This window comes from Megalops cyprinoides, chromosome 23, assembly GCF_013368585.1.
Source record: "Megalops cyprinoides isolate fMegCyp1 chromosome 23, fMegCyp1.pri, whole genome shotgun sequence".
NCBI lineage: Eukaryota > Metazoa > Chordata > Actinopteri > Elopiformes > Megalopidae > Megalops > Megalops cyprinoides.
In genome coordinates, this window is record NC_050605.1 from 16,025,846 (window position 1) to 16,049,525 (window position 23,680).

General features: G+C 46.0%; 2 protein-coding genes across 2 annotated transcripts in view; both read right to left on the reverse strand.

Moving 5' to 3' along the window:
• creb3l2 (cAMP responsive element binding protein 3-like 2) overlaps positions 1 to 18,176 on the reverse strand; it is a 21,895-nt gene extending 3,719 nt beyond the window's left edge. The window contains exons 1-6 of the mRNA XM_036518491.1: positions 17,523 to 18,176; positions 3,873 to 4,098; positions 2,613 to 2,815; positions 2,385 to 2,469; positions 1,325 to 1,512; positions 817 to 963 (exon numbers count right to left, since the gene is read on the reverse strand). Of these exons, the coding sequence (XP_036374384.1) occupies positions 817 to 963; positions 1,325 to 1,512; positions 2,385 to 2,469; positions 2,613 to 2,815; positions 3,873 to 4,098; positions 17,523 to 17,621 (948 nt within the window). The 5' untranslated portion in view covers positions 17,622 to 18,176. The remainder of the gene's footprint in view (positions 1 to 816; positions 964 to 1,324; positions 1,513 to 2,384; positions 2,470 to 2,612; positions 2,816 to 3,872; positions 4,099 to 17,522) is intronic.
• A 1,351-nt stretch (positions 18,177 to 19,527) lies between these two features.
• ssbp1 (single-stranded DNA binding protein 1) lies at positions 19,528 to 23,093 on the reverse strand. Its single transcript, XM_036518123.1, has 7 exons — positions 23,039 to 23,093; positions 22,034 to 22,120; positions 21,682 to 21,739; positions 21,165 to 21,305; positions 20,715 to 20,802; positions 20,313 to 20,401; positions 19,528 to 19,724 (listed from the first exon to the last, which is right to left on the reverse strand). The coding sequence occupies exons 2-7, from the start codon at positions 22,055 to 22,057 to the stop codon at positions 19,681 to 19,683; spliced, it is 444 nt and encodes a 147-aa protein (XP_036374016.1). The 5' UTR covers positions 22,058 to 22,120; positions 23,039 to 23,093; the 3' UTR covers positions 19,528 to 19,680.
• Between the last annotated feature and the right edge of the window lie 587 nt (positions 23,094 to 23,680).

Sequence of the window (23,680 nt, forward strand, 5' to 3'; positions counted from 1 at the left end):
TATTTTGTATAGCAAGTGCACTTCAACATCAAAGTCTTACAAAAAAATTAAAAGGTGCTTTACTGTGTAATATTTTCAGAGGGAAAAAAGACAAAAAAAGTTTGGACTGTGACTGAAATAAACTAAGTAATTATTCCCTGACTCCAAGCAAAGGGTGAACTCTTAAAAGTAAATGGGAAAAGACGGGTTGTGCAGTTTTCATAAGTCACATTATGAATGATGGAGATATATCGATAAAGTCTCATGCATTAACAGAATGAAAATACACCAGACTATGGAGATACCCATAATCACTCAATCATTATTCAGGTTCAGAGCACTTTACAATCCACTGTGCCTTTGTCTCAAAAGCAATCTCAGGAATAAATGCTGACTGAATGTTTCATCTTATGTTCTTACCACAATGATGCTATTGTAGGTCTAAGTGAATTAATAATTTAATGTGATGTAAGCTCCAAATACAGCTCCTTTGCTAGTACCATTTTAAAAGGATCCTTGGACATATGAGTACAAATGTACTGCTCAATCTTTTCAATTGAGCCTGTTTCATTACATTATTGACATTTAGCAAACACTATTATCTGAAGTGGCTTTCATAGGTTACTGTTTTCACATGTTACCTATTTATACAGCTGGATATTAACTGAGACAATTCTGGGTTAGGTACCTTATGCAAGGGTACAGCAGCAGTGCCCCAGCAGGGGAATCAAACCAGCAACCTTTCGCTTACGAGAGCCCTGCTCCTTACCACTATGCAACATGCCACCCCTCTTGCTTTCCAATATACCTCATCCCTGCCCCTGCTCCCATTCTCACCTTGTTCTTGATCTTTCTGCGGATCTTCTTCAGGGCCTTCTCCTCAGCCTTGGACAGAGGCAGTTTGGTGGGTACGGGATAGCCCTCCGCGATAAGCGTCCTTTTCTCCTCCTCCGTCAGCAGGAGGGGCCCAGAGCCCTGCAGCTTCTGGTGGGGGAGAGGGGAAATGGGTACATATTTCAGTTTAAGGAGCAACCACCATTATATTACATTACTGACAATTAGCAGATGCTATCATCCAGAGCAACTTACACAGGTTACATATGTTATCCATTTATACAGCTGGGTACTAACTGAGGCATCTCCGGGTTAAGCAGCTTGCCTATGGGTATGACAGCAGTGCCCCAGCGGGGAATCAAACCAGCAACCTTTCAGTTACGAGCCCTGCTCCTTACCACTATACCACTATGCCACTGCCACCCTAACACCAGTGATAAGGGACAGAAGTTTGGTGCCTGAGCAAACCCCCCCCTCGTTTCGCAGTGCAGAGACCGGCCCTGGGACTCACATGGGGAGCGGTGAGCAGGGGGGAGTTGGAGAGGGAGGAGGGGGCCCGTGGCGCCACCTTCAGGACAGCCTGCGTCGGCATCTGCGCAGGGCTGGAGGCGCCGCTGGGCCGCGTGGGGCTCTGGCTGCCCTCCGAGTCGCTGCCGTGAGAGCTGGGAGGTGTCGGGGGGAGCTGCAGGGACTCCAGACCTGGGGAAATAAATGGGTCACATTATCAAAACTTTCCCAGAATGCAGTGCGGTGTGAATGCGATTAAGCTGAGACACAGAGACACACAACCATCTGCTTTTAACAGCAACGTCTGCACCCATCAAAAGGGTCCTTTTTATTGCTTCGGTTCTTTCCAAACACAGCCTCAATCTCTGCTCTGATGCCTATATCAAAAACAGCTTTTTTCAGAAATTCTCATTTGCATACCTTATTGGACCAAGCGTCCAGCAGGGGGAGTAGCAGCGCTGTAGAACAAGGACTGCTTTTAGAGCAGGGGCAGGAAGGCATCTCTATATAGATAGCCATTTTCACAGTCCGGCTGGAGCCATGCTGTCTGGCTAAGCCCATGTTTATGGTGACTTTCCATCGTTTGTGTCACGCTGACCCCGCGTCGGCTCAGCCCACTGGCTGACCGGCACCGGCCTGCTTACAGGCGAGCTCTGGGCAGACTCAGAGGGCTGCGAAACCGCATGGGTTTCATCAGCACTGGGGCAAGAAAAGGGAGATAAACACAACAGGGAGAGAGGAGCAGGACACGGCTGCTGACACAGCAACCGGAGCCAGATAGCGATATTATGGAGTCCACATTTTTCCAGGGGGAACCTCAGCCTTGGACTGCAGACAAAGTCCTTTCAGCCTGGACAGCCGCCAGCATTCCGGATAGGGTCATGTGCTACAGCTCTGGATGCCAGTAACGCAAAGGAAAAGCAACCGTGCGGTGCCAGGCCAGCCAGTTCTGAATCCAGCTGTTGCAAACCCGGTCCCAGAACTTAAGCGGAGAAAGGTGTATGATGTGTCACAATGTGGTCTGATTGGGTATAGCGGGACAGAGGACGGGGAACAAGCCTCACCTCTGGGGGACAGGTTGAGGAACTGGTCCACCTCGTGGGGCTCCAGCTTGATTTTGGGGCTGAATCCCTCACTGTCCTCCTTCACCTGTCCGACCAACAGGAGAGTGAATTGTTGAATGACACACATCCATTGCACTACTACCCTCTTAGTTGGGCAGCAGGAGGAACCCGGCTAGTGACAGAGGAAGACTCTCCTTCTCTCTGAAACAGACCGACACACATCCTCACCTTTATGATCTTGACCTGTGTGGACTGGGAGAGCAGGATGGGGAGGGAGAGGCCCTGGGGGGCAGCGGGCTGGGAGGCGTGGCCCTCGGGGGCCAGGCTGAGGGACAGCGTGGGCAGCAGGGATGGAGGGTCGCACAGGAGCGGGTCCATCTTCAGTCCCTTCTCCTCGGACTCCATGGCCCAGTCCTCGCCGTCGGACTCCCCTGGAGAGCGGAGAGAGAGACGGGGCCGCGTTGGAGCCGCGTGTTCGGTGTCTTACGCAACGCTCCTGTTCAAACCAAGCGACTCAATGCTTAAGCGGGTCTCTGGGGCTTTCCTGTACAGTTAATGGCACAGAACGTGTTCTGTGATGAATGGTCCTGCTAGAGTTTGGAGAGGGCAGTGCTTCTTCTGAATTACCACAGAATAAGCTCCCACTCACTCCAGAGAATAATGATTTGCATGAAAAAGAAAATATGGGAATCTGTAAAAAAAAAATTGACTTTGGACTGAAAGCAAACCTTCAGAGGTTTGATCAGGGTGAGTCAAACTGGCTCAAAAGTCATGCCAACCCAGGAGCAGACTGTGGAGCTTTAGCACACGGCACTGTCTGCCAATACATTCCTGTGTCCAGATCCACTTTGCTGGAATGGATATACATACACACACATGCAGGCACACACAAACAAAAAGACATCCAACCTCACACACACATTCAGCAGAACCTCAGTCATAAGCCTGTGCCTGTACTCTCTGTGCCTGTCTATACGCTGCCATTCTCTATCCATTTGTCTAAGTGCCAATGCCAAATTACACAGATGAGTCATACATACTGCACAAGTAACTCATCCACAAATATCTCACTGAAGTATCTAACCAACACACATCTCACTGAAGCAAGCGAATCTCACACAATCTCCCTGTGGATTTTTCAGTCTGGCAACACTGTTTTTGCAATGCTACTTCTGAAACTAGATGAACAGCTATGGTTAGATTTCTCCCGACCCCTCCCTGTCTGCACGCGATTACTTTATACCGTTCCTTTGCCCTACATGAGATAACACCATCTGGTTTATCGTGGAGCATTTATGAGCTCCATGATGGCACCTTTAGATGGTCACTTTTACTCCAATGAAAACACACTCAATCCTCTACCTTTTGTCTCTCTTCATCATAGGTTCTCTAACCTCCCACCTCATCTCATTCCCTCTGACTCCATCCATCCACCCATCCATCCATCACTCCTCTCCTCCTCCTCCTCTTCCTCTTCTCCCACCTCACCTGCATCGCTCCCTGGCTCGGGCAGGTGTGACAGAGGGGACTGTGGCCGGGAGTCTCCACTCAGGGAGTAGCTGTGCTCTGCCTGAATGGGAGGGGGTGCCGGGGACGCTGGGGTCAGCTCCTCCTCTGTGTCCATGGCCTCGCCCCGCCCCGACAGGAAGGGGTCGCTCAGCAGCTGGCCCAGCAAGGCCTCCTGGGATAGGTCATCCAGGAGCTCTGTGAAGTGCTGCAAGGACGGGAGAGGGAGAGTGAGGCCATAGCACCAGCAGACACACACCGAGAGACAGATCCAGATGCACTGTCTCATAATACATGCCTTCAGGCAACACTTAATCATTAATTACAGCCTACAGAGAAGCGTAAAACACCTATAAACCTTCTTCCTCTCCTGCATCATTACCTGAGACCAGGTGCAGTAATTACAGCCACTGGCTGTTGTGTACCTATATTTTACTAGTGTTCTTGTTTCAGTTGGGATGTATTTAATGTATCCGCCAAACAAATAAAATAAATTAAAAGTAAGTTAAAAAAATCAAACAAGTAAGCACTAACTATTAATAACTAGCAAACAGGGCTCTTTGTTATTGTATTCTGGTGGTTTGAAGACCAGCGATGACAGATAGCTCTCTCACAGCCACCTGCTTCCTCCTAATGTTAACATTCCAGCCTGTACATTCCTGGACCTCTTCCTGTCTTCCCTGACCTAAAAAATGCTGGTCTGTGTTCTCAAATGCAAGTTGGGGCAGAACCCTAAAGTACATCTCCAGAACTATCTGTGAAGGTCCCTCCTCCCTCTTAGACAGCCCTGATCTTTGCACGATCTTGCTTTCTTAAAAAGAGAGATGTTTTCAGCTTTTCCATTTTGTTCCTTTGGTAATTTGTTGAACAGTCTCACTGACTGACCTGGATCTCATTATCACTCAAACCCACTGTTTTAATGCAGTGGTTCCTCTTTCAGCTTTTTTTCAAAGCCTGCTTTTATCTAACAGCTCCACAGATTACAGACTTGCAAACGTACGAAATTACATGGTGGTTGTTTGTTCAAAAAGATTTAATATCCAAACAAGAATACATTTGACATTGTTTTACATTATTACATCATCACACTGTTTTAACATTACATATGAGAACCTGAAACAAATGGTTACCAACTCATGAACAATAAGTAGTAAGTCTGTGCTTGCAGTTATTCACTTAGGAAATGTATTATCGTTCAGTTTTGCTGCTCTGGAGCATCAACGTTTGCTAGTGCACAGTGGTTACAGCGATTCGATGGACTCCAGTTTAGAGTCCTACTTTATTTTATTTCTTTCTGTCCGTGACCCACTTCAGATTCCACCCCATAGTTTAAAAGCCCCTGCTCTGTGGTAAGGGAACAGCATGCTGTGTTCTGATTTCTTTGTAAATCTCTCAAGCAACACTGAGGCATCGGCAAAGAGGGAGTATCATCTGGTCAGAAAGACACAGTGTTTCAGTGACCTTGGACAGCCCCCAGATGAATCACGGAGCCACAGTATGCCAGGGCATTCCTGATCCCCCAGCGCTCTCGAGGCCTCACGACTGTGCCGCTGAAGACCCGCAGATGCTCCGAACAGCGCGGCGGAGGCGGCGGGCATCCAGCCACGCACACAACCTTTAAAGACAGGCCCTCTCCCTTCAGCGGCGGTGAGTCACTCCAGGTGAATCACGTCTCCAGGATTAAAAGCGCAGCATCTGCGCTGGCCAGGGGTGCGTCGGTGCCGTGGTCCTCCCTGGCGCAAGGTGAGGGAAGGGCCCCCGGGCCAGCGCTAACCAGTGGAGCGTGGAGCTCATTAACAAAGGCCCCATAGTGAGCGAGCCTTGTAAACCGGCCTCTTGCAACTGCTGCGAACAAAGGATCTTTTATAAACGCTTGCAAGAATAAAGAACCTCAAGGAGCTCCGTAACTGCAGTGAAAAGCAACAGCGATCCATATCTAGAGTGGGGAGAGAGAGAGAGAGAGAGAGAGATGCGAGTCCGCAGGCCGGCTCATTGATCAGACGCACCTGTGTCTGCCTCCACCCAAGGTCACGCTGGCCTACGGCTCAGCTTTGTCTCGCCTCGCCAAGGTCGTGTTCACACACGCACGCTAGCTTCAAAAGCAACTTCCACTGCTCTCTTGTCTTTGAAATCAGGCTGTACTTTAGTTCACTGGGCTGCTCAATCATTCTCTCACACATTAAATGAACAGTAAATAGAAGGCCACTCGTTGTGGTGCCAGACTTCCCCCTTCATCCTCAGGTATGCACTTCCTGTTTACACTGAATTCTGGGTAGACATAACAGAGAACGTGCGGCATACTTTGACACAGACGACATGTAAGGAAGATAACAACACAGACCTTACTGTGACCAACTTCGTTTGTGCTGTGGGCCCATAGATCACTCAAAGGTAAAAATCACACCAAGGCACAAACCCTAAGTTCAAAGGCAACACTGAATGAAGCCCTGAATTATATAAGCCGGACCCTAGCTGCTGAGGGGGTCATTCACCCAGTGCTTTTGGCCTGGTTCAACACAGGCCTGAAGGGTCAAGTGTACTGACTGTGTGTATTCACACCCACCACACAACTCTCAGCCCACAGTGAACAGATCTGAGTGCCAGCAGGTCGTTAGCCATCGGCCATGAGGAAAGATTAACACACATGCACTCAGTATGCAGACAGCAAAGCTTAGCCAGAGGGAGCACACACCAGTGTGAGCTTCTGCTCTTTCTGTGGAATGAAAGCTGCTCACTTGCCAAAAAGCTTTACGTGGAACTGCAAAATAAGGGGAAATACGAATGGTGATTTGGAAAACATGTCCCGGGTGTAATTTAAGGTTTCCAGTTTTGTGTCTGTTACTGACCGCACACAGTAAAATGCAAGAGTGCATTTTAGCTGGGAAGTGTAGAGTAAAGGTTTGAGTTAAAGATCGATGAGACAGGAGAGAGAGAGAGGATTGGGGGGAGGATTACTCAGCATTTGGAGCACTCAGGCGCAGGGAGTGAGTGAGCAGGAGGAGCGGGACCAGGCGGGGGGCCCGGTTACAGGCCGAGCTCGGCCCCCAGGGCCCAGCGACAGCAACGAGGCCGCCAGACCGACCACTTCCCTCCGCAACACCCACCTCACTGGCGCTCAGTCTCTGAGCTCCATATCACATCCACCCACTCCCAAAACCGGCAATTACAGCTCCGGCCAAGCCACCCTCAATCTGCACTGCAGTCATTCTTTTCAACAGCCAGATGTCCCGGCCATGCAAACAAGGAAGAATTTACTTTGCACCACATTGAAGTGATTGGTCATTGTTTTTATCGCTATGTACAGTTTTTTTTTTTTTTTACAATCTCACATAATTCTTCCAAAAAAGGGGGGAAAAAAATTCCCACCATATCTACAGATGTAAATCCCTTCTCAACAATATACCAGTGGAAGCATTAGTCATTGTTTGTGTTAGCGTAGTAAATTAATCATTTCTGATACTGCAGTTTTAACAGACCATGCATTTTCTGGTCCTAACAGTTCCCTTGCAAGTTTGTGAACACACTGCACTGTACCGCTGTCCCTCGAGCCCTAGTGTGGCTCCACTTCCAGCCCACCAACACATTTAGGCCACACCTCTGTCAAGGGACCAGCTCAAAGTGTGTTCCCATCAACAGCAAGGAAGCCGCCGCTCAGAGCTGCATCTTTTCCATCTGAGGTCTGAGGACTTGGAGAGCTCTCCCATTAGTCACTGTATTTCTCAACAAAAGCATGATGTGTGCCTCTCATGGGACCGGTGCCCAGTTTTGCGCACAAGGAAAAAGTAGGACAAATGTATCTAATACTGAGCTTAAGATCCCTCGTTCCCGTTTGATTACTGTGCTATTTGTAATAGCATCTGACAGTTTCAAGAGCTTTCTAACTCTTGCTAACTCAGCTGTGGCTAATTCCTGGCTCTGCTTCTCAGAGGGACTGGGAGTCTGACCAGAGTGCGCGGATCGAGTGAGTATGAGGCTGCCCCTAACGCCCTCACTCCCCAACCAGCCCCTTCAAGACGGGCTAGAATTAGTCAGTTAAACACTTCTATGTTCTCCCAAAAAAAAAAAAAAAAAAAAAAACGGGCACATGAGGGGTGGGGTTTTCAGTGCTTTCCCATAATTCTCTACTTTTCAAACTGTGGTATAGCAGCAACAACTCCCTCAAGCACTTCACTGAGGGTGTGACTCTCAGCAGAGTACATGCCAAAAAAAATCTGTAAAGCATTGGTTTACAGAAGCACACAGTGGTACTCTGACTAAATGCTTCTTTGTCTCCTTGCAAGTTGGTAGGGGGTTGGGGGGTGTGGGGTCTGTAATTTGAAACCCTCGGAGTCCCTCTCCAGTGGGGACATCAGTAACGAGGCAAGTTGTGCCTCTGGTGACAGCACTGATGGGGGTGGGGGTAGGGGGAGTGTGCCTGAAGGAATTTCGACAGGGGCGTGTAATTTCTTAGGCCTGCAGGACAGATACGTTTGTGTGAACAGATACGTTTGTGTGAACATGTGTGGCTAAAGGCAGGGGGGTGAGGGGTTGGGATGGGGGGGGGCGGGGAGATACACAGGAAGCCAGGACAGCAGGGGGAAAAGGAGGTGGAGGAGACTGAGAAACTGCCACTGTCTCTGCTGGTGACGCACGGCCTCCCCTGCCAAGAAGCAAAACAGATGTGCCCGTGGAGAGATAGCGCCCAGAGGGGCTCAAGTTCACGCATGGAGCCACACATGCACACGTGCAGCTTGTCTCCTACACGGCGCTGTTAAGAAATCTGCAGTTGTGTTCTGGTGGGGTGGGGAGAAGGGGGGGGGGGGGGTCAAAGTTCGCTTCTCTCGTGCAGCTAGCTGAACAGGAAAGCTGAACTCCCCTCTACGCTCCACTCTCTAAAATAACTGAGGCAGGGAAACACAGCCCACAAGGCATGGTAGGGTTACTATGGATTTCACCCACTGACAACGCCGATTCAGGACAGTACTCACCCCATTCATAAGCCCCACTGCATCATCCTATTACTACCAGCTTAAGTGCAGCCTTTTTAAAGACCCAGCGCAGCCGTTTTACAAGCTTAGAGAGGAAATAGAACAAAGCCTTCATCTTAACAGCCCAACGGATCCCAAGTTTGAAACTTCTAAACCATCACAGCCAGAATGTCCTGTATTTTATCTGGCTTCGCGCGCAAGCAAGTGCTGGCTGACTGTATCTGAAGGCATCTTTAGGAGGTTTCTGACTGCCTGGTAACCCTGAGAGCGGAGAGGCCTCCCGCCGGGCCATGAACCGACAGGCCAACGTGCGCAGTCTCCGCCTCCACAGTGCTGCCCCTGGCGCTGGCTGACCCAGTTTCAACAGCCGTCCAGCACTGGGGTTAGAGGGCTCGGTCAAGCTCCCTGTGATAGGATTGGGAAGGGGAGGTGAGTGTTGGGAAATTGCACCATGCGGTGCATTGAGCAAACGCTTCTGCAAGCATCACTCACACGATTCCCAAACCAAGGTTCGCCCGTTATAATTTATTTATCCCAATGTAGCAGAGTGGCAGTGTAGCATGGTGGTAAGGAGCAGGACTTGTAACCTAAAGGTTGCTGGTTCGATTCCACTGCTGGGGCACCGCTGCTGTACCCATGGGCATGGTACTTAACCCATAATTGCCTCAGTACACATCCAGCTTGGATAACGTTAAAAAATGTAAACTATGTAAGTTGCTTTGGATAAGAGTGTCTGCTGAATGCCAATAACATAATGTAAACCCAGCCACTGCTGTAACATTGTGAGTCCACACCAGAGGCACAGTAGCAGTGTGGCGTAGCGGTGAGGAGCAGGGCTCATAACCCAGCAGGTTGCCAGTTCAGTTCCCAGTCAGGCCACTGCTGTTCAGCCCTTGGGCCAAGGTCCTTAACCCGCCCTGCCTACACAAATATTGTATCTAGCTGCATCAAACGGATAACATTTAAAACTGGAAGGGACGCGAGTCGCTCTGGATAATGGTGTAGCTGGAAGCGGTCTCAGGGTGGGGCCGTGGTTCGCTCCGTGAATACTGAGTGAAATACAGCTCTAATGTAGCTCGATGCAAACTGCCAGCAGACACGCCGGAAATCAAAGCAAGCTGGGCCATCGCATTACTGAGAGAGAGGGAGCTGTGAGATGGCAGGGAGAGCGGTGAGGAAGACCTTGTCTATACCGGAAGACAACTTAGTTTATTTTTAAAAACAGCAAAAATTGCCCCTTGGTGTGGCGGCGAACAGTAGGCAGTATTTCTTTTGTGTGTAAAGGCCACAGTCCATTGCCAACCAAAAATACATAATACAGGCAGCGTTTTCATAAAAAATTAACACACCGCAAGACCGCAGCTTGGCACACCCGGAAACGAAAGAATTTTGCTATATGTTACAGGCAAAAAAAAAAACAGTGGGCACTGGTGTGTAATTACAGATGTGAAGTTTGACATTTTAATGACAAATGCTAAGCTGACAAGCTGTACAAACTGGAATCAAAGCGCAGAAAGAATTGCATGCTTTTCCATCTACAGTGCCTTGCGAGTTACAATACATGGACGTAGGTATATTCTTGTATGGCTGGGAGTAACACTATGTAATTGTGTTACCGCACAAAGATGAAAAACACTGAAAAGAATAGTTTGTGTTACTACTTTCAAGGTGTGGCAGAAACATAAAAGCTCAGGCATCACTCTCTACACCCCCAACAGTATGGTGCTCACTACAGGCTTGCAACCTTTTCCGAGGGCAAAGCGCCTAGATTACAACCCTGGCGAGATATCCTGAATCAATCAGCACACTTCGGCTGCAATTTATCATCTTTCCCGATCCTCCTGAACAGGATGGAGTAGGTTTGAGGACAGGTCTGACAAGATGCATGAACCTTGATAGAGTTTCATCACACAAGTTCAATTTATATACATATATGTCGCTATATTCAGGATTATAAAGAGAAAATATATATACATTTTAATTTCTTTATGCAAAAAAGTCAAAAACTTGCACAGTATCAGTGCCAATCAAACATGACCAAGCTCTAACAAAGTGAGGAGGCAAAGCAGGAACTCTGTGGTGACAGGGTGGGGGTAGAGGAACAGAAAACACACAGCCAGATTTAACTGCCTCTGGAAAACATTTCACCGCCTCTCCCAGGGAGTCACTCGCCCCCTGAAAGCCCCCCCCCCCGGCCTGGAATAATGGCAACCATCTGAGGAAGCCTGGAAACGAGCCGCCTCCCAGGAATCCGCTTCTTCCTAACTGTCCGCCCCAGCTGGTCACTTTTTCCATTTGGTGACATCCTGAGCGGCCCGGCGAACAGCCCAGCGAAGCTCCCCGCTCTATTGTATAAGAGGGCTCGCATGTGTATGACAAAGACATATGAGTCACCATTTGGCCACGTTCAGTACAGCGCGCAAGGAGGGAAGGGCAGACAGAGAGATGGCTGAGCGGTCAGACCAGCATCTGTGCGCTCTGGAAGGCAAACACACAGCTCTTTCTGCTGGCGGTCATTCCCCCCCCCCCCCCCCCCATCCCCCCACTCAGCGAGACATGACTGGACTGTAAGGGAGAGACATGATCTCACTCATGATCTGAACTGTGCGCGTTATACCAGCCTACTCAAGTGCTGCGGCGCGTGCTTTTGGATAAATAAAAAACATTCACAACAACACAACGCTGATTAACAAACGTACCGGCACGTTTGAGGAAACTTGGAAGCTAAAAAAGCAGTTTGGAACTGTTGTGAGTAACTGAGATAATTTCCTACAGGGGAGCAAACACCAGCGAAACATTCACTGGACAGCAAGGAAATGTAATTAAGAGCGGATTATGAGGAGGAATTCCGTTACTTGATATCGCCATCCGACGCTGCCAACTCCTTGCCGTCTCCTTACTCTCCCATTTCAGGAATGACACAGTAAAGCCCCTCAAATGAGGGCCTGCAGAGGACTTTCAAGCCATGAGCAACGCAGTCCTTTAAAAGACGGGACAAACTCCAGTCAAAAATACAATTTACCATTTCCTACATTATTTAGGTCACAGGAATATATCTAAGAACCACCCTGTTTCCCTGCATTTTTGACATGCCTTCTCATTGAAAGCGTGTAAAAGGAAAACAGCTGTGAAGTGACAGTCTTCAAACAGCAAGTGAACCAGGATAGATGCGTTCAACACAGACTCGCCCAGAAGGCCTAACAAATATGTAGTAATGTGATAACATCCACTATTACTCAAGTAAGGCTCGCACCACAGATAGCATACAGCTTTCAGCTGTATTCAAATGTCAACGCACAGAGCCCACCTACCTATACAGCAGCCGTTCCCTGCAACTGTATTCAGTTGCTCGGCAACTGCAGCGATGGATTTAGTCCATTAGACTGGAGGAGGAAGATATCTGTCAATTTTGCAGCACTCGTTTTACAAGAGTCACTTCTGAGAAAAGGAAATGTTCAGTAACCAAGGGCTATGAGACTAAAAGCCATCCGAACTCTACTGACACCCATCTAACTTCCACCTACTCACATCCTAGCTGCACTCCAAAGAGTTAGGCCAGCAAGCTTGCCAAGCAGCTACAGAGGCAGCAGTTACAAAGAGACTACAGTAGAGAGGCTCGTTTTATCATGACTTACATTACGGAACATGCTATAGCGCTGGCCCAGTTCACAAAATTTGGTTGTGTTGTGTTGCTGCCGGGTAAAGTAAATGCTACATTTTCAAGTGTTGTTGTTTTCAAGTGATGATACTACTTTCAGTGTACCTACATATCTCCCACAACTGTGGCCCTACATGCACTTAAGTAGCTACTGAATACCAATCAAAGCTGCCCGCTACACCCTATTCCAAAGCATTTATCTCAAGTGGAAAATTCGAGGCTCTCCGTTTGGAGTAAACTTAGCAACACTCAAGAGCGCAGAATCTTCGAAAGAGCCGACAAGTTTTCTGTATGGCAACAGGAAGGGCAACTCACTTTGCAATTGATAGTGACAGCAGATAGCGAGGCAAGAAAACAGGAAAGCCGTAGCCGGAGCTGACTAACGCAGTGCCGCAGGAACCAGGAGAGCTACAGAGGCCTGCCCACGGCACTCAACTTGACGTGAGCGGCACTAAAAAAAGCTGCCACAACACATCAACGTCAAAATGCCATGATGTTCTCCTTGGACACCGAGCAGCCATTTGATCACCCTCGGAGGAGACAGATGACGCAGTCTCATGGAAATCTGCGTCTGAGATTGCTTCAAATCCTGGAGCTGAACACCCCGCCCAAACAACAGGGCCGGTCCTGATGAGCTTTTTTATTTTTCTGAAATCAGCTTGCAGAAAGAACCAGACAGTTTTCTCACCGGTAACCCACAGGGAAATCAGTATAAAACTCGATACAAGTCTGGACTCTATTTAATTCCATCCAATTGGCATCAAGGAATTTTGGAAGACAGCTAAAAAAAAAAAAAAAAATCAAAATAATGTGGATCACAAAAAAAGGTCAGTCAGGAAAAAAGGAAAGGTAGATGGGGAGTGAGAGTGAGAGAGAGAGGGAGTGTGTGCGCTGTAGCGTCCCAGATGATGGTTTCAGAAGCCTCTCCGGTTACAGCCCACAGACTGCCCTTTCAGCCTTTCAGTCTGTGGCAGGGGGATGGAGGGAGGGAGAGAGGGAGGAAGCCGGGGCAGTCCGGAGTGGTTTCATACGAGGCTGCACCAGGGCAGAACAGGCCCGGCTCTGTACACACAGCGCTCAGAAAGAAGAAAGTGAGCTTTGTTGCAGGGCTGGCCCCCGCCTCCACAGGCTCAACCCCGCCCCAACACCCCACAGGAAAGGCCTCTTGGAGTCCCTCAGTACATTGCCAGCCATATTTCTGTTTCTCTACCACAGCAAGGAGCTGGGGAAAGGTCTACAGCAATTATTCTTCCCTTGAAACTACACAACCTTCACAACAGGCAGACAACAAGGTAATCCTACCCCCAGGGTGACCATATAAGACTGCATGTTGAAATACAAGCTCATACTAACTTTCATTAAGTCATTAAGAGTTCAGCAAGTACACTACCTTTCTCAAGATATTTTATTTCACCTGCAGCTGTCTACTAGCCCCCCCCCCCCCCCCCCCCCACCCAAAAAAAGGACCCAAAAATGTAATACTGTCATCCCATTCCCAATCCAACAAAAATTGTGTAAAGGCAGTATTTACATTTTATATTTTCGATTACCTGGTTGTCATGACCTTGATTGCCGCGGTCAGAAAGCAGTGACATTACACAGGCCTTCGGTCACATAGATAAAAGAGCCAAAAGCACTAAGCTCACCACCGCCTCACGGGATGCCAAGAAGACAGTTTCCCAATTAAATCTGAAAGCTGGATATGGTTCATATGATAACCACGGCAATCATCAATGTAGCAACATCTTATCTACAAGAGAATTCTGATATAGCCAAGTCAGCACTGATGTACACCATTACACACAGAAGCGTGATCACGGTTCTGCATGTATTAAACGTTAAGCCGAGCAACGATGACTCATCCAAAGCAGTCCAGGTTTTACTTAACCTCAGGCCTTTGTGACTTAATTATAACCATTATTCAATTGCTACCATTTCACCCCACCTGCATTCTATTAGACAGGCACCAGTGAACCGTGCAGGTGCGTTAACGAACTCTGAAGTTTTGCAACACCAATTCCCGAACAGGAAAGAAACAGAGAATTTTCACATCAAAAGGTGTGACGTGCTTTGCATCCCAAACAAAAAAAGGGATCCTACAAGGAAAATTAAAATGCGTGTGCCTCTCAGAAAGGCAGGTTTGCCGTGCGATTTTTCACTTTGAAACTGACAACAATGTGAAAGGCTTTGTGTTTCCATCAGAGCACCAGATCCCACAGCAGGGAAGTGCTAGACATCTGACGAAGTATGGGGTGTGCTGTTTAAAATATTCAAGTGTCATAGTCAATGTCCCACATCAAGACTCTGTCCACACAGATAAAACAGAAACAGCAGAGAAGTATTATTTGACGATTCAAATAATTAATGTTTGCCATGCCTAATCAGATAAAACATCACGTTTACTCTAAAAGCAGGCTCCAAAGCAAACACAGGAGCTGAAGCCACATTCTTGTACTGGCGTCTGTATCAGGCACACAGAGAAGCTCCTGTGAGGGTCTGGTAGACATTTATTTTTCTAAGACACCTCCCCCCCCATACCCGCTGCACACTGAGAAACAATCAGGGCTCTCATCGGTTTCTCTAGCTTCCCTTCGTATAGTCCTGCAAATCCACAAGGAACCCTGGGTAATCACCGTCACACATGTCACGGTCATCTGTAGCCACCAGAAGTGATAAAGATTAATGGGTTTTACACATTTTGTCAGGCAGCTATGAATGCATAAAAGTCCACGCTACATGTACCAATAATTTATATGTTCTGTAGAAATGGGATGTTAGGTATCCTCAAAGACAATTAGTCAGGGACACTTGAGAGATTAGTGTTCATTTCGTATAAACCGTCCTTGCGAATTATGCTTAGGACTTTACTGACTGCAAAGTTCCCCTTACTCTTTAAGTCCACAGGACCACTCTGAGGTTGTTTAAACATGCTGCGTCCATATTGCCCGAGTCCATGTGGATAATGTTAATACCTTTTTTAATAGCTCCACAGTGCAGCCATGCAATGCCCACGCTGTTTAGGAGGCCTCAAACGGAAGGCCTCTAGCAGACAGCAGTAGTTAAGTTGCTTCCTCAGGCTAATCGTGAGGCATGTTACCAAGCTTATCATTAAGCAGAATGACTGAACCCCCCCCCCCCCCCCCCCATCTCGTAAAGGACAGGACCCACCCTCGCTCTGGGCTGGTCTCATCAAAGCCCTCAACTATTCAATCAAATCAGTTAGCAGGCATAGCAATTACTGTGACTCTGCATTCAATGACTGAGCATACCTACACTAGAAATGTGCAGAATTACAGGACGGCAGTGGCCAACTATTGCCAAAAAGCTTCCCCTACTGCCCCCTGCTATTCCCACTCTGACAGCAAACATCCACGAGCCTTATCTTTTTAAAGATAGCATCAGTTTGCGTATTTGCAAGTACCGGTATCCAGGCTTAAAGGGGCACACAAACACATGAACTTTCCCCCTAATAGGCATTCACGCCGCCCATAAATAAAGTCACGTTTGAATATGAATGCTTCCAATCACCAGCGTCTCACAAGTGCTGCAGCTGTGAACAGTTTGCATTGTTGTGAGGAATTCCATGTCAACAAATCACAGGAAGATGGAGCGTGAGAGAGAGAGAGAGGTGTGGGTGATGGGCGGTGTTGGGGGGGCACACTTGTGCGCCTCAAACCCAAAGAGCCACTGATGGAAAGATCTGGAGCAGAAACCCTGCTCTGTTTTCCCAGCTTTGAGCATGGTAATGGCCTTCTGATCTACCCCAGCCTACACTCTGTCCCAGAGGGGAGTTAAACAGCAGTTTGATGCTGCGGCCAGCTCCCGTATTAACACAGACTTGCACAAAAGAGTGTCATAAACTGAGGGCCCAGTGTGTTGTCTGAAGGGGAGTTATTTCTGAAGGCAACAATCATGCTAAAACTTCCCAGATCTGAGGGTTGTGAGAGAAGAACCCACACCACATCGCTCCTGTTACACTCAAGCATATTTTGCCTCAAGGAAACATCGAAACATCAGTCAACTGTACACATTTTACTGCTATAAATCAGCGTTTCTCAAACCTCTCCTGGAGGACCCCTTGTCCTGCATGTTTTAGATCTCTCCCTGCTCCAACACGGCTGATTTAAATGATCCGTTTGTTATTAGGTAGCTTCAGGAGTTCATAACGAGTTGATCATTAGAGAGGTTTGAGAAACGCTGCTATAAATTATGAACTGAGAATGTATATAATCGATGATAATATCAAGGTTTTCGCAACAACTTTCACCCAAAAGAGAGGTGGGCTCAAGTACGTTCTGCAGGCAGAAAACCAAGTGACTGGGATTCCACCCCAAAAGCAGATGCAATTCAAAAACACAAACCGTTAGCACTCAAGAGGACTGGTGAAATGCATAGGAAAAACGATTTTAAAATGTTGTATGCCATGCGGGTAAAAACCGGAACGCATGGCTACGCGTTATGCAATTATGTAGTGCACTACACTATACAACGCTTCGCACATCCCCCGTCGCCATATCGCAGCACGAATTCGCAAAGTTTTCCTGATCAGGTATGCAAGGTATTTCACCAGTGCGCCCACAGCTTCACAAGTTTCAATATGCATTGCTTAATATTACATGTAGGTAATGCTCTAGCTATCATCGTATTTAATGCTACGTATTCATTGTGTTGTCTCTCGTATGAAGGATAATTTGGCACTTCAGTCTCCATGGCAGCTAGTACTGCTTCTCGTTGCAAAGAACATATTCATTCCTCAAGCATTACCTATGAAATTGAACTTGTCTCTTTATGTATATATTCTCTGCACAAACATGTCTTTTCTGCTACGGAATTGTCCTAACAGAACACGTTCATTTTAATATTATTTTTGTTGCAGCGTGCTGTTTTAAAACTTTGGCGAGAGCAATAACATCAAGCGGCATAAACAAAGATGCATTTAAAGAGCACAATAACACATTCTAACAAACACACACACATGTATTTACACGTACGAACGTACTGACTTACTGTGTTGTACACAACATTGTCGTTTTCACCGGGCTCAGACAATTCGCTCAGATTTCGATCCCAGTGTAAAAATGGCTCGCCGCTGTCTAATATTTCCATGCTTCACGGTGTTATTACTTCAATATGACAAAAATGTGTTCGACAGTTACCGCAATACTTGCTGTAAAAAACACAAAAATCGAAAAATATAAGCAAAAGTCAGTAGCAATTCTATTTCTCGTCACTGTCCTCACGCCGGTTACATTAAAACTCGAACTGATACTTTTCCGAGCGTCTGTGTAAAGTTGGTAGAAACAGTGCAGCTACTTTTGAGTATCGTTCGTTAGCGTGCTAGCTAGTTTTCCCCACTCATCGGTCTCGATGGCAATCAGAAGAAAGGAGAAACAGACTGGGTATTTTCTTCAGGATATCAATTTGCAAGTGTGATATCGTGGTTGCTCCGATAGTGTCTCTGTTTACTCTTCTCAAATGCGGCGTTTAATTGGCTATTTTTCCCCAAAACGCATAATGTCCACATCCAGACAGACAGGAATTCGAGGGTGGGGAAAGAGGAGGGAGTAGTAAGATTTTAAGTTGGATTTTTACGGAACCAACCAATACGGTTAGCGAACACCTTCTCCACGTCATACCCACATAGAAACTGGCCGTCTATCTTCCCCCTCTTAACAAACAGTAGAATACACTTTAATATCAAATGTACAGATTTAACTGTACAGTTCCTGTGGCTACAGATGTCAGAATTACAAACACAAATAACTACTGAAACCAGAAGGTTCCGCCCCTCATAACCACTGCACACCGATCAGACAATGCATTCAACACAGCTTCGCAATTCTACGCTTTGAACTTTAAAGATGATGTTTAAGCTTTACAGCCATGTTCTTTTGTATCTGATTGGGTCTCATTAGCACGGTCCTCTAAACCTCATATTCTGGGCAAACCGATGATACACACCACTGCACATACGAAAACAACGTTTAAAGATCCGTTTGAGTGACAGGCAAAGGAACCAATCGGTTAAAAACGAAACCGCCTACCAAGAATGACATACGTACTGCCCAATCAAGAACAAGTTTCCCGACTCCTGTAACGAATCGAATTAAGACAAGAATACCTTAGCAGCGGGACCCGTTTACGTCGTACTCCTGTCCACCAATTAAAAAATATCATACCAATTCACCCCTCGGGTGGCAAGGCCTCCCACTTGTGGCGTTTTGTACAAACTGCATATACGTTACATAACAAAACGCCGTCATTCTTCTGTACAGAAATCTAAGGTTACTAACTGAGAAACATAATTACGCTGTTTTAGACATGCATCACAGCAAGACGCTAACAATTCAATTGAAATATATTTTAAACTTTACTTAAAAGTAACACATTGGGTATTGTCAGTTTAGTTACAAAAATTAAACTAATGAATACAATGCAGCAACAAAAAAAAACAAAAAAAATTATGGACACCTGATTTCAGAAGAAATCTATTTTAACGGATAAAACTGAAACAGTGACAAAAACAGAGGGCAGAAGTCACTACAGGTTTCAAAACATTGGTTCTGAAATGATACCGAGAGACAAGACAGACCACAGAACATCTGCATGTACTCTTGTTTTCACATGGCACTTTTTCCCTCAGGAGAGTACGGCCCTTTCAGTGCCATTTCTGACCATGCTTGAATACTGCAAATCTCTGCGATATTGAGACCAGCTGCATTTCTGGCGGCCTGTCCCACTTTGTGCCAATTAAGAGTGGTTTATGCTCTACTGCATGTGTTAAAGGCCACAACCCATTACCAATAAATTGGGTTCAATTTTTAATCAGGTTTTCTATGCGCTCTTTTCGCAATGACTGTGTTAGCTCCCTTCAGGAAACTGATTTGATCCCTGCGACGATTAAAAAGGAACCGCTTCTCGGAGGTGGAAGTCGGTAGGTCCGTTTTCTTTTGTCAGTGTAGTCTAGAATTTTGGGGATATAAATGATTACACATCTTATATTTTGTCCATTGGGGGTGAATGGAATGCAGAGGCAGTGCTAACACACCACCAACTTGCACACGCTCTTTTGTTACTACCAAGCAGTCCACAGTTCCTCTAGGAGTGGAAATAAACAGCAGTGAAAAAAGCTTGAGGGTTCTTCTTTCTTCAGAGTCAACATCCTTCATTCTCGCTCTCGTATATTGTCACTTAGAAAGACAATGTTATCTGTGGGACAGACAAGAAGAAAGGAACGTTTTAAATGTGTAAATCTAGGGGAAAGCAGAATTAATAATAATAATATCTCATATAATAGTCAACTCTGGCATTAATAATAAAAACGTATACACAAAATGCCATAATTCAAACATTTATTGGGTTTTTAAATCAACAAATAATAGCCAACATGAAATAAAATTGAAAAAGAAGGACTGCTAACTGGAACACTAACAACATCTTCAGCTAAATACTGCAAACATAACTTCCTTTGTTGATAGGTTAAGACATCTAGCAGCAGCTTGTAATGTTGCCAAATCTTGTTATTTGTCACTAAGATAGCTAGATAGCTCCTTTGAACATCTGTGAAAAAATCCTCTAGCATAATTTGCGACCTTCCAAAGGAGTGCACTCACTGTTAATGCATGCTGAACTGTAACAGGAGAGGCTGCATTCTAATCCGACAGACTGTGTGCATATTCATGAACTCAATGGTTTCAAGTAAGGCCACTAGGTGCAGGTGCAGAGAGACTCTATAGCCCTTCCTTGAGTAAGAGCAGCAGCGTTTCTAGAACTCTACAGTGAAAAGAACTCACACACCTGCAATAATGGTGGTAGCTTGCCGTCTGACATTGTTCTTATCCACATACTCCCCGTAGTCCAGTTTCCCCTCCACAAGCACCCGGGACCTGAAAAGGCAGAGGAAGTTAGTGGAGACATAGATTGAACACTTCAAAAATCAAAACAGAACATGTCAATCTTGTCCAGAGATTTTAATTACTAAAATGAGGCGGTAGGCTACAGCAGCTAATAAGACATTGTAACAAGAAGTAACCTGGTGCCAGACTTCAAATTCAATTGTCATGATTCTCCTTGATTTTTTGTGTGTGTTTGAACAATATGAGAGTGGCATCTAAATATAACATAGACATGTACAGAGAAGCATGTCAGTAAGCAGCCAGTGTGAGTGGCAGAAGGGTGAAACAGTGCAGCTCGACTCACCCTTTCTTCACATACTGGTATGCCACGTCCCGCAGGCCAGGTTTAAAGACTGAGATGCGGTGCCAAGTGGTCTTCTGACTGATGTCTCCTGCAAGAAAACAACCAACACCGTTCTTAGGACAGACAAGGATGGAGTTTAACCTCTGTGAACTATATACACCACCCAGTTAGCAGTCAGTTTTTGTGGACATAGTGACTTGTAATTTAATATATGTAACATTACTAAAAGCTCAGACTGCAATAAAGTTCCCAACTCACCTACGTAAAACCAAATGACTATAAAAAGTAATCTCAGCACAGCAGAAAATCACAGCAGAAATTCTACTACAAATGAAGCCAATAAATTGGCGTCCTTTTGTGAACCGAGTTGCATTTTTCTGCACATCTGTCAGTCAGCCATGTTCCTTTCAATTCACGTTCACCCTCCTGTGGTATGGCCGGAGAACTTGCCTGTATGCACACCATCTCCCTCTCCTGAGCGCCACATCTCATTGGTTGCCATGGAGAAGATGGTGACAGGGTTCCTGCCCTCCACCTGTCGCATTACTGGGTCCTGTCCCACCCGTCCCAGAAGCTGCACTTTGTTGATGGCTGACAGGAAAGGAGAGAAGTTTAGGCCAGAAGGACACACCTGGACATCAGAGATTGAAAGACAACAGAGGGAAATCAACAGGCAAGGAAGTAATCAGCACTTCGAGCTACCCAGGTTTTAACAGAAGCAGGAGTTATATTGAGTGGAGGCCCACAGGCAGCTGTGCATTTCGCTAGCCTGGATGTAACAACACCTTGTACGGGTTAAACTGCTTTGCAACGTGGAGTGCCTATTCCATCCCTGGAAATCTAAAGGCCAGCAGTGAAGTGAAGGGAAGGGGAATGGGAAAATCACCAGCAAGAAGGAACAGCCATCATCCTGTCACATTAGCAAAAGAGCCATTCAGAATGGACGTGGCGTAGACACTGTACTCACATCTTTCTAGTATGAGGTTCAAGTCTGTGCTGCTGTGTCTGACAAACTGTCTGAGCACCTGGGGCAACAAGATCACACAGTGTTACTCTCACGTTGCATGCTGGATTCAACAGTGTGTGAAAGAGGACGCTGAGAACAGTGTTAAAGGTTGTGACCTTGGGCATTTTGCCACACAGATTCAATGGACTTAACAGCATTTGTTTTGGCCAGGACAGCAGGTGATATCAGAATTATGATACATGCATGTTAACAAAATTGGTGAATCTGTGAAGAAACCAGGAAACATGATGCCTAAAAACAGCATTCAAAAGCAAAAAGAAGACAAGTACCTCCTCGCTGTCTCCGTTCTTACCTGTGCTGACACGCTCCTCAACATTCTGCACCGCTGAACTGAGGGACTCTTGAGAGGGTGATAGGGAGATTTGGCCTGATACAGTATCTGGTCCAGAATACAGAGAATTATGTAGCCACATTCAATACCAACTGCATGCGACACAAGTCAAGCCACAGCAATAAATCAATCAATAAATAAATCTTAAAAAAAAAAAAACCTTCTAAATTTTAAAGTGAGCAAGCTTAGGATATCATTGAGCCCTCTTCTGTGCATCAGCACTAAAGCCTTCATGTCTGATCATTTTACTTTTGTCTTTTACACAGTAACACATTCACAATCTACCAATAAGACATGGATAATTATTCTTTTATGATGACGATCTCAAGGTGTATCTTCCTGAAAGTGCACTAATACGAGTCATAAAACGATTAACCATGGATCTAACTCAATGTGGTTAGTAAGGATGGCGAGGTCGTGGCCTAACAACTCATCTGTTTCTTTAGACCTATAGCTACATCATCCTACTTCGCACCATTGCAACCCAATTTGCTAAGTCGTCGCTGTTCATGCACGACTCTACCCTCTTAGCTAAATAAAGATTACTCAAAGGTTACGTACGCTCAAAGCAAATTTTCTGAAATCACATGAGCTTAGAGTTCTAAAATCTATTAATCAACCACGTGCGGGTAGCTAGCAAGCTGCAATGTTTCAGCGAATGTTAGGATTACCTAGATAACTACTAGGTGCGCACAAAGCCAGGAGCTGCGATTGGCTCACTACTGCATACAGTATTCTGCAATCCAGCGTTATTTGAGGTATTAATTGTAACGTTAACGTTACACAGTAATATCAACCTCACTAGCTTCCTAGCCACTGTTATTTCCAGTCATTTGCTGCATTCGGCGAACAAAACCCAAACGAAGTCATCAGTCGATTACCAACCAAGCTATCTATGAATCTGAACAGATCTGTCTTTATTCGTCACTAGAAGGAGTGATGAAAACAAGTTTAATTGAAACTTACAAGTTGCGCCGCTATCTGGGACTCCAATAACCTCACGCTGTTTCCGGTCCGTCGCTGAAACGTTTCCCCTACTTCCTGGAGGTAGGTAAAATAATCTCGCCTGCCACCTGTTGTCTGGAAAATGGTAACGAATATTTAGCAGTGAATTTTTATCCATTCGTCTAACGGTATCTGGTATCTTAAAAAACATATACTTCCATAGGTGTGTGTGCGCGCAAACACATGTTCATAGCTGAATTTCATGTATAGCAGACCCAGTTGTGTGTTGATTATTATTTTTTTGGCTCTGTGTGTGAGCGGCCCAGGAAAAGGAAAAACACACTGATAATATGCCGATATAAGACAGTCACACCCAATGTTTAAATCACAATATGTTTATTTTGTGTGACATTGAGTGACATATCTGAGTTCCTGAACAATGCTGCTCTTTTTCCTCAACGTTGATCTGTTTCACAGCAAGCAACATGTGAAATTGTTCACACAAAAAATTAATGGTAACATAGTATATTCTTTAACATGATGCAGTTGTGATGTAGTTGTGGGAATAGGCAGAATACACTTGTTTGCAGAGGTAAATAGCTAGAGATTTCGTTAACCGGGCACTGGACCCAGCATTTAACAGTAACAATCGCCATAATAGCA

What these genes read in the sequence shown, in the direction of transcription:
- ssbp1 (XM_036518123.1), bottom strand. Translation starts at nt 22,057, where the DNA reads ATGTTGAGGAGCGTGTCAGCACAG. An exon ending in GGGAGATGGTGTGCATACAG is followed by an intron (nt 20,803 to 21,164) that starts GCAAGTTCTCCG and finishes GTTTTCTTGCAG; the next exon opens with GAGACATCAGTCAGAAGACC. An exon ending in TACCAGTATGTGAAGAAAGG is followed by an intron (nt 20,402 to 20,714) that starts GTGAGTCGAGCT and finishes CTGCCTTTTCAG; the next exon opens with GTCCCGGGTGCTTGTGGAGG.